Raw genomic sequence first — 10,289 nt, 5'->3', positions numbered from 1 at the left:
TTAACTCTGTTTTCTCCTCCACAGATGCTGCCAGACCTGCTGAGCTTTTCCAGCAGCTTTGTTTTTGCTCCATCAGATCATTTATTATGACCTATCCATAATGTCTCAATTTGGGTTTAGATCAGTAGAGCTTTGGATCCTTATATTTTGATACATTTATCATGCTCTTGACAGTATGTTATGTTGTGTTTCTTTCTGTGCTGCAGCTGCTGATGATCAGATCCAGGAATCTGAACTTGTATCAGTGCTTGATGGACCAAAGCAAAGTCAGGCCAGTGGAAACAAAATGATCAATGTGAACCTCGTGCATGTGGCTGTGGTAAGTTCTGATGCATCAGAGGCAAGTTTAAGCACACAATTTTGCAGCAGTATACTGTGCAGACTGCCTTGCCCTGTCTGGAGCCATCCTAATACCACATTCAAAGTATTGCAAGGTAGCATTGTAATTACATTACTGGACTAGCCACCAGAGACCTGCACTAATGATTCAGAGACATGAGTTCAAACAGCATCATGATAGTTGGGGAATTTGAACTCAATTGGTAAAATAAATTGGGGGTAAAAAGTTAGGACTGGATTATTATAAATTCTGATCTATCTTACTGATGAGCTAAATGAGCTCACTAATTAGATCAGTGGAGACAGGGTAAATTCAAGAAGGATGTTCCTGTTGACCCAGGAGTCTTGGTAACCAGGGGTCACAGTCTCAGGATATGGCTAGGCCATTTACGAAAGAGATGAGGAGAAATTTCTCCCCCCAGAAAGTGGTTGAGGCCAAAGGATTGAATGTTTTCAAGGAGGAGATAGATGTTATCGTTAGGGCTAAAGGGTTCAAAGGATAGAGGTGAAAGTGGGAACAGGGGACTGAGAGCAATAATCAGCCGTGATCATATTGAATGGCAAAGCAAGCTCAAAGGGCTGAATGGCCTACTCCTTGCCCCTGTTTTTGTTTTACTTTTATGTTTCTAATGTCCTTCAGGAAGGAAATCTATGGTCTTTATCCAATCTGGCTGACGTGTGACTCCAGACCCAGACCCAGCGCAATGAGGTTAATCCTTAGCCGTGTTCTGAAATAGCCTGACAGTTCATTCGTTGTCTGTTGAACTGCTGCATGCGTAGCAAGAAAGTTACTACCAACACCCACTTAAGCAATTAGGGATGGACAATAAACTGGCTAATCCAGTGATACGGAATGTCTACATCCCATGAATGAATATTTTTAAAAAAGCAAAGAACGTTCTAGCTAGAGTGTAGTGCATAATCCTACCTTGCTGTGCTTTACACAACTGGAGAAAACAAAGAAGGGGTGTAATGAAAGCTGAAGAGCTGGAAGACTGGCAGAGGTCTTCCAAGGAGGAAGATGAGTCATTGAGCAAGAGGACCATCACTTTCTGCATAACAGAGCACTACTGCCTCAAGCACAACAAGCCAGACATTGACTCCTGGTTCCCAGTAGGTGTGAGCTAGGTGCTGTGATGATTGCTCGTTAACTGTAAATTTGTTTGTTCCCCAAGGGAAAGCAGTCCCTGTCTGTTTCCAGAAGTAAATGCAGCTTCTGTTGTTCACTTATTGTTTGCCTCTGCTGTTACTAAACAAAAGTGAATGTTTTGAATGGTTGGATGGCTTCGTGGTATATGATTGTCCTATATTGAATGACAAGAAGATATTGTTGCATTAGGTGTTAAGGAAAGAGTAACACTCACTTAGATGGGGTTGTGTGTTGAGACAAGGCTAAGGATGGGTAAGCTTTGTCACTTGGTGCGTAACTAGCAATAGATGTATGAACGTGCACCTATGTGCCCTGAGCAATGCGTCTTTGTGGTTGTCCTCCCACTATGTGCACTGTGAAGGACAATGCTCGACTGCCAGCACTTGACCAGGTGCACAGCTGGATTTTAAAGATGGCTCTGTTGCCAGGATTCTTAGATGTTGTGTTGAGTAGGAGCATAGAATGAACGGGGCACCATAGAGGTGCAGAGACAAGCTTGGGAAGACAGCCGAAGAAAACTCCAAGAAATTCACCAAAATTGACAGGTAGCTGATTTCTGCTGATAGCCCTGTTTTTCTAATTAAGAATGTTCTAAAGTTCAACCAGTGGGATATTCAGAAGTGTAGTCTGTTTTTGAAATGAATGGAAATGTGGCGTCCAGTTTGTACTCTACGTGTGTCAACAACCAGGAAGAGGGTAAATGACCGTAGAACATAAACAGAAATAGCTGGAGAAACTCGGCATGTCTGGCTGCATTTGTGGAGAGAAAACAGAGCTAATATTTTGAGTCCACTGACTTTTCCTCAGAAATGACAGTAGAATTTGTTACACTGGTGTTGGGTTGGATAGGTTTTGGCCAGGCTACTGAAGAGAACGCCCCTCCTCTTCAAATAGTGCTGCAGAATTTTTATGGTCATGTACCAGGGCAGATAGGACTCTGTTTGTCTGAAAACCACTCAGCTCTGATAGTGCAGCTGTCCCTTGGGACTACCCTGTCTTGTGGTTATGAGTGTAGCATGAACCTACTAAGTATTCCTCAGTGAAAGATCCTGCAGGACCCCATAGTTTAAAACCTGTCATTTGTCACTTTGCATTTAGGATATCCATCAGGAATCGTGTACATCTGAGGGAAAGAGGAGTAGACGAAAATGCAGAAAGAGGTCCTTTTCACCTGAAGTTGAAACTGTGGTCAGGCGGAAGGCAAGAAGGAAGATTAACTTGCTGATATCAAAATCAGGCAAGGCATTCAAACCTACCGAAATAAAAACTGAAAGAACTGTGGATACTGTAAATCAGAAACAAAAACAGAAACTGCTGGGAAAAGCTCGGCAGGTCTGGCAGCATCTGTGGAGAGAAGTCAGTTAACATTTCGGGTCAAGTTCAAAGGAAGGGTCACTTGACCCGAAACATTAACTCTGATTTCTCTCCACAGATGCTGCCAGACCTGCTGAGCTTTTCCAGCAGTTTCTGTTTTTGATTCATACCCATTGTGTGGCCTGCACTCCACACGATCGTCGCTTTTTGCTTCGCACTTCACAGATAGACATGTATGCCTTATTTCCACATCACTTGGGTGTTGAATGTATCTGGTGGGTGCACAGTGACTAATTCTGCATACTCCAAACTAGTTGATCTTCAGTAGTATCGCTATTGCTGAATCCCTTCACTATCAAAATTTTGGCGCTGCCATCGAAACTGAACTGTACTAGCTTTGTCATTTTTATTTAAATTCACTCGTGTCTCTGGCTTGGCCGGCATTTATTGCCCATCCCTAGTTATCCTTGACAAGGTTTGCTGAGCTGCAGTCTTGAACTGTTGTAGTCCATGTACTGTAAGTAGCCCCACAATGCTTTTAGAGGGGGAGTTCCAGGATTTTGATTCAGTGATACTGAAGGAATGGGAATATATTTCCAAATCAGGATGGATGTGGAAATGATTGTATGTTTGGAATGTGCTCTGGCTGAAATACTGTGGCTACAAGAGCTATTCAGAGGCCAGAAATTCTTCATCTCCTCCTGACTCACCGAAGCCTGTCTGCCATCTTCAGGGCACAAGTTAGGAGTGTGTTGGAACACTTGCCTGGATGGATGCAGCTGCAACAGCACTTAAGGAGTTCAACACTGTCCAAGTCATAGCAGCCTATTTGATCGGCATCATATTTGCATTCACTCCTTCAATCACCTGATGTTCAGTAGCAGCAGTGTATACTATCTACAAGATGCACTGCAGAAATTCACCAAGGCTCCTTAGCACCTTTCAAACCCACAACCACGAGCATCTAGAGCAGTACATATATAGGGATACCACCACCTGCAACTTGCACTCCAAGTGACACATCACACTGACTGGGGACTACATCTGTGTTCCTTCAGTATCATTGGGTCAAAATATTAGAAGTCCCTCCCTAATGGCACTGTATGTGTTCCTACATTCCAAGGACTGCAGCATTTTAAGAGGGCAGCTCACCGTCACCTTCTCAAGAGCAATAAATGTCAGCCTAGCTGGAGAACTCCACCTCTCCTAATTTAAAAGAAGTTTTGCATTGGTGTTATTCTCCTTAAGAAACCATCTAATGAATACCAAGTACTAATTCTGCATCTTTAATACATTAATTATCCTTTTGTACATGTTTAATTCTACCCTTTTTTCATTATTGTTACAGTTTTTATGTGTGCTTTCTCTGATAACATTGAGAATGCCTGTGTTGGGGAATTGTTCTCAATGGCAAGGCTTCCCAAAGTGGGGAAGATAGGACCCAAAAAGGGTTGTGAGCTGAAATTTTGAGTTCATGGGCTCCAAGGCTGTAATGGAAGCCATTGGAGCTCTGAACTTAGTATAACAGCTGTATTCCTGCCCTATCACCCAAGCTGCAATGTTCCTTTCCACCCCCACAAGTTCTCACCGGTTCCCATCACCTTGGCCCTTGTTCGGGGATCACAACAATTTTCAGACTTCAAAATGGGGTCACAACAGGAAAGGTTTGGGAGGGGAGGTGATGGCCTGGTGGTATTATCACTGGACTGTTAATCCAGCAATCCAAGTAATGTTCTGGAGACCTGGGTTCAGATCCCATGATGGCAGACGGTGGAATTTGAATTCAATAAAAAGTAGATGTGGGGTTAAGAGTCTAATGACGACCTTGAAATCATTGCCAATTGTCGGGAAAATCCAACTGATTCACTAATGTCCTTTAGGGAAGGAAATCTGCTATTCTTACCTGGTCTGATCTACAAGTGACTCCAGACCCACAGCAAAGTGGTTGATTCTCAGCTGCCGACTGGGCATTCAGGGATTTGGGTGGTGGGTGGGGGGGAGGGGGGCACTAAATTCTGCCCAGTCAGTGACGTCCACATCCTGTGAACGAATAAATGTAATAAATACTGTATAATGTAATAAAGGTTGTAGCCACTGAGTGGCAGTGTTGCCTCACTGTCCTTGTATCGCTGGGAACAAAGTCACATTATGATGACCTTGTTTATCTTGATTTTCCTAGAATCATAGAATCCCTAGTGTGGAAACAGGCCCATCGGCCCAACAGTCCACACCGACCCACAGAACATCCCACCCAGACTTATCCCCCTATAACCCACCTACTCTACACATCCCTGAACATTACAGGCAATTTAGCATGGGCAGTCCACCTAACCTGCAAAACTTTGGACTGTGGGAGGAAACCGGAGCACCTGGAGGAAATCCACACAGACAGTCACCCGAGAGTGGAATCGAACCCAGGTCCCTGGCGCTGTGAGGCAGCAATGCTAACCACTGAGCCACCATGCCGCCCCTGTTGGTTCCTTTCCAGAAGATTTATTTTCTCTTTTACAGAATTGCTCCCAAGAATTCCACATGGTATCTTGCCACTTGAAATAGTTTCCCACTGACCTAAAGTGTCTGTTCTATAGAATGAAATGGAACAGAAAGCGGCCATTTGGCCCATCATGTTTGTGCTGACTGTGTGACTGACCCAATCAATTAGTCCCACTACCTTCCTCGTCCTTAAACCCTGAGAATGTTTCCGTTTCAAGTATTTATCCAATTCTCCTTTGGAAGCTGCTGTTCAATCTGCTTACACTGCCCTTTCAGACAGTGTGGTCTGTTAAAGATTTCTCACCATGTTGCCCTGGTTCTCTTGCTCATTGTTATATCGGTGTTCTCTATTACTGACCCTCTTGTCACTTGAAGCACTTCCTCCCTTCCACTCTGTCAAAACCCTTCATGATTTTGAACATGTTAACGTTCACGCGTTGCCTCTTGGAGATGCAGTGTGCTTCGTGTTCTTGATTGAAGCTGGAGTGGTTGGCCACGCTTGCTGATTATCTTCTTTGAAAGTTCTTTCTTTCCCAGGGAAAAAGGCAGGAGTGGAATTCTGCTGTGACATCTGTAAATCTCCATCCATCACAAACCCCAGCTATCGGGGCAATAGGCTGAAGCAGTCGGGTTATAGGGCCTCACCACGCTGGAAGAGTGACCCTGAGACAGGAAAAATGTTGATGCTGTGTAATGCATGCGGTAAGTGGCCTGCAAGATCAATGCATTCATCAGTGTGAGGCATGTCAACACTTAGTTTCAGAAGAATTCCTGTTTCCCACACCGTGGCTCACTTCTCAACTGATCATACCAACTCCATTTAGGATTCAGTCTTATAGGAAGTAGAATGCACAGGGTAGAAGCAGGCTATTTGGCACAACTGATTTATGCCAATGTATAATATTTCGTATGAAACTCCTCCCATTCTACATTATCTCAGTGTCGTTCAATTTCTTCCATTCTCAACACTTAGCCACTGCAGTGATTGTAATTAGGTCAACCAGATGGACCTGCTAGAATACGAATTCCCTGAATGGGGCAGTTAATCTGGTCCGATCAGGGAGCCTGGGCTGACAGATAACCAGGAGAGTCAGAGGTTCTATTCAGTCTGAGAGCTGGTTCTGAGGGAGCTGGATCAGTGTCAAGGACTCGCCACGTGTAAATAAAGGGTGACTTGGGACAGGATACCAGCCTCTGGATTTATTTCAGCCATTTCCCCCTGAAAGGCATCTCTGTTATTTGCCTCGGGTTGTGGTAGCAACTTTCACATTCTTCATGCATTCTTGGATAAAGAGTGTTTTTACCTGAATTTCTCTCCTGGGTTTATTAGTGACCATCATGTGTTTCTGACCTCTATTTTCACACACACTTTCCTCCCCAGCACTCGCACACAGACACACACATTCCGAATGGCCGTCTGTCATATCTGTGCACGGATGTCTGTCACATCGCCTTTAGCCTTCTCCTCTGTAGAGAAATAAGCCTCTAACCTGTCAGCTGTTCAGTTATATCCCAAGGCTGTCGGATTGTTTTGTGATGGGGCTATGTTTCAAATTGTTTCGCACTGAAGGGGCTGATAAGCAAATTCTGGACAGATGAGGCTTGGCTCACCATCAAATGTGAATTTAAAAATCAATACATTGATAATTTAAGATAAAGAATAATTAATAAAAATGACCCTTAGCATGCACAAAGGAGCAAGGCTGAGCAATTAAAAGCTTTTTTTTTTTTTTTGCTTAAGAATCACAACTTGAGGCAACTGAGCCCTGAGTTCTAATCACCATAGACTCTGAATGAGCAAATATGTTGGGTTTAACTAACACTCACCTTGCATTCACCTCTGACGTTTTGCCTTGCCAGGATTCAAGTGAAATTTGCGTTGAAAGTGGATTTCTTTTAATCCTCGGCTTTCCCTATTCTTCCAGCCTGCTTTGTTGGAAAGGTTTTTGGGAAGGGAAGAAGAGGGGTGTGCGTGTGTGTGCGCCATTTGCTCTCTACCTCTCTCTGCTTACACAGATTCATTCCCTCATTTCTTTACGCCTACATAAGGGCCTGAAGACCCTGCATCAGATGTGTGACAGTATCATAGAGCTGCTCCTCGGTGGGCATAAATAGCACAGTATGGGAGGAGTTAAGAAAAAATAACAGAGAAACATGGGGAGCTAAGCAGAAGCCTGAAGTCTAACCATGTGAATGTTAGAAACGTGCAGAGAAGTATGGGGAGTAGACCGACTGGCAGTAGGTTGGTGGAGATTATGGAATTGTCTTTCAATAGTAACAGTTAAATTCAGAGCCTGTGTATTTCTGAATCCATGTATTGCAATGTTTTATCGTAATATGTAAAACAATATTGTAAACAAGCCCAACCTTGAAGACAGTTCCTGACCTTGACTTCTCCTTGTCCAACTTGTCTTGAACCTGAACTCATCGATATTGGCATAAAACCACATGATAAAAGACCAACCACAGACTCCCTGCCTCCTATTTTTACTCAGACTCACTCCCACAGATTCACCGTCTTTCTTCTACTTAGACTAGCTCACTCACTCACTGAGGAGGAATTCAGGACAGCGGTGAAGGCACTAAGATGAACTTCGTCACTCCACCCTGTTTGACACTTCAGCTGTTCCAGGCGGGTGTGCATTGTTGCTGCGACTCTGGTTCCCAGTGACAAGTCCCCAGGCCATACTTTGAACAAATGAATTATAACCGATCAGTTCTAGGATCATTCTTAACCTGTTTTGGTACCTTTTTCCACTACTGATTTTTGTAACATGGGGACTATAGCTGTGTGCAGCATACCACATACGAATGATTTGTCATCTAAAAAACATTTAGATAGGTACATGGATGGCATAGATATGGAGGGATATGGACCAAATGCATGCAAATGGGACTAGTTTAAATTGTGAAAACTGGGTGGCATGGGCAAGTTGGGCCAAAGGGCTTGTTTCCATGTTGTTAATGTCAATGACTCTATTCGTTGAGGTATGATATATAGTTAACAGAAAAGGTTTCATGGGAATCTCATCAAAGCATTCTTCTTTTATTATGTTCATGTAGCCAATTATTTGACCACTAGGTGTATTACACCGTGCCCTGTTCTGACAGCAATTTTGCACCAGAACCTTGGCTTCAATTATGAGCTGGAATCTCCACTGATTTCCACACACTGCATCCCACCTATCCATTCTGTAGTCAGACAGCAAACATTGCCTGTTTAATCAGAGTGTATAAAGTAGAACCTCTCACCAGTCTCTAGGAAAGCATGGAGGTTTCTCCAGCAGACTGTTGTTGGTGGAGGACTGTAACATTACCAGTTATATGTAGGGATTTGTTTGGGGATGTTGTGGGTAAACTCACAACAAGTTACCTTCAATTCAGCTACTTTATTAAGAAATCTCACAGATAATCAAGTACTGAAACAATAATTTAAACTTTATTGCAGTAGCAACCAAAATAAGACCCCTCAAGTAAGCAAGTTGAGCCTCACAACCCAACTTGGCTATTACCCAATTAATGATGGAATCTGGCCAAGATTTCACCGACAGTGTCTGCCTCTGGAAGAGCCCAGGGTTCTTCGAAGTTCTGCTTCTGACTTGTTCTGGTGTTGGATTTTTATACAATTTTCCCCCTTTCACGTTTGTGGTATGACATTATTAATGATTCGATAGATTATTTCATTCCTAACATTGATTGCATTTCTGAAGGCCTCAAGTCTGTAGCTTGCCTTCTTGTCAGAAGGAGCTCCCCTGCTCCTTGTTACATTTGGGATTAGATGTTTGTTTAAAGCACAGTTTTTCCTGCAATTAACTCTTTAAATTCTTCTGCAGGGCAATCCTTGTCCTTTGTGGTCATAAAGCATCCAGTTTATCAAGTAGATATCAAAGCAGTTTTTGTTATGTAATCTCAACAAGACATGGCTAACTGCTTTCATTCTCTGTGTACCAGCTTGTCTTTATCCCTTTCATGTCGAGAAACAGTTTATTCCAGTTACTGCTGCTTTTTGTTTGTTTATCTTTTGTTGATTCTTCCAATCCATGAACAGTTATCGTTATTGTGAAGTTTATATCCTCACGGGTGAGGGAGCAAGATGACTGGGGTAGGGGTTGATGGGGTGGGGTGGGGTGTGGGGGGTGGGGGGGGAATGCAAGGAAGGTGGGTGGTTGGTGGTGAAATTGGTCCAGTTATCTCTATCCTGGTCAGGACTGATGCCACAATATGTAGTCTTCATAATAAATTCCTTCCACCTTGCTGAAGGGTTGGCATTTGGCAGATCCCGCCGTCTTCGCTCATCTTGCACAGATATAGATGCTGGTGAGCGCAGAAAACATCGGGAAGCCCTTGAAGCCTTTGCTGTATCTATGATGGAGCTGCTGGGAGACCAGGATGCCAAGATGCTGTGCTGTCCTCTGTTTGTGAAGAAACCTTGTCAGTGTCTGCAGAACTACATCAAAAGGACAGGTTGGAAAATGCATGCAAAACTCTTTTTTTTTCCCCCCAACTCGCCCAGCTTCCCCTCCTCAAAAAATAAATGCTGAACTTAACTCTATCCTTGGTTATAATCAGTCCACCATTGGCCAGTACAGACTCTTAGATCCTAAGCTCAGGAATCCCTCCAGAAACCTGTCTGCCCCTCTCTTCTCCTTCCAAAACAATCCTTTAACACCTTTGAATAAGGGCAAAACACGGTGAATGCTGGAAATCTGATAGAAACACGGAAAATGCTGGACTCAGCATGTCTGGCAGCATCTGTGGAGAGGGAGAGAGTTAACATTAACAGCAGTTCAAAAGAAGTCATACCAGACTTGAAATGTTAACTCTATTTCTCTCTCCACAAATGTTGCCAGACCTGCTGAGCTTCTCCTGTTTGTGTTTTCTGTTTGTTTGTGTTCCTTTCAAGCCTATCTCATTGACCAAACTTTTGGCCATCTGTCCAAAAATCTGTATGATGCATGTTGTTTTATAAATATTTCTTATCGTGGGGTGTTTT

The 10,289-nt window shown here is 43.4% G+C and overlaps 1 protein-coding gene across 1 annotated transcript in view; it reads left to right on the top strand.

Moving 5' to 3' along the window:
• LOC109931616 overlaps positions 1-10,289 on the top strand; it is a 63,442-nt gene that overhangs the window by 31,582 nt on the left and 21,571 nt on the right. The window contains exons 2-5 of the mRNA XM_048613402.1: positions 207-319; positions 2,588-2,726; positions 5,834-5,998; positions 9,557-9,760. Of these exons, the coding sequence (XP_048469359.1) occupies positions 207-319; positions 2,588-2,726; positions 5,834-5,998; positions 9,557-9,760 (621 nt within the window). The remainder of the gene's footprint in view (positions 1-206; positions 320-2,587; positions 2,727-5,833; positions 5,999-9,556; positions 9,761-10,289) is intronic.

Source organism: Rhincodon typus, chromosome 28 (assembly GCF_021869965.1).
Source record: "Rhincodon typus isolate 14 chromosome 28, sRhiTyp1.1, whole genome shotgun sequence".
Classification (NCBI taxonomy): domain Eukaryota; kingdom Metazoa; phylum Chordata; class Chondrichthyes; order Orectolobiformes; family Rhincodontidae; genus Rhincodon; species Rhincodon typus.
The sequence above is the reverse complement of the archived record's forward strand: the minus strand, read 5'-3'. Positions and strand labels throughout refer to the sequence as shown.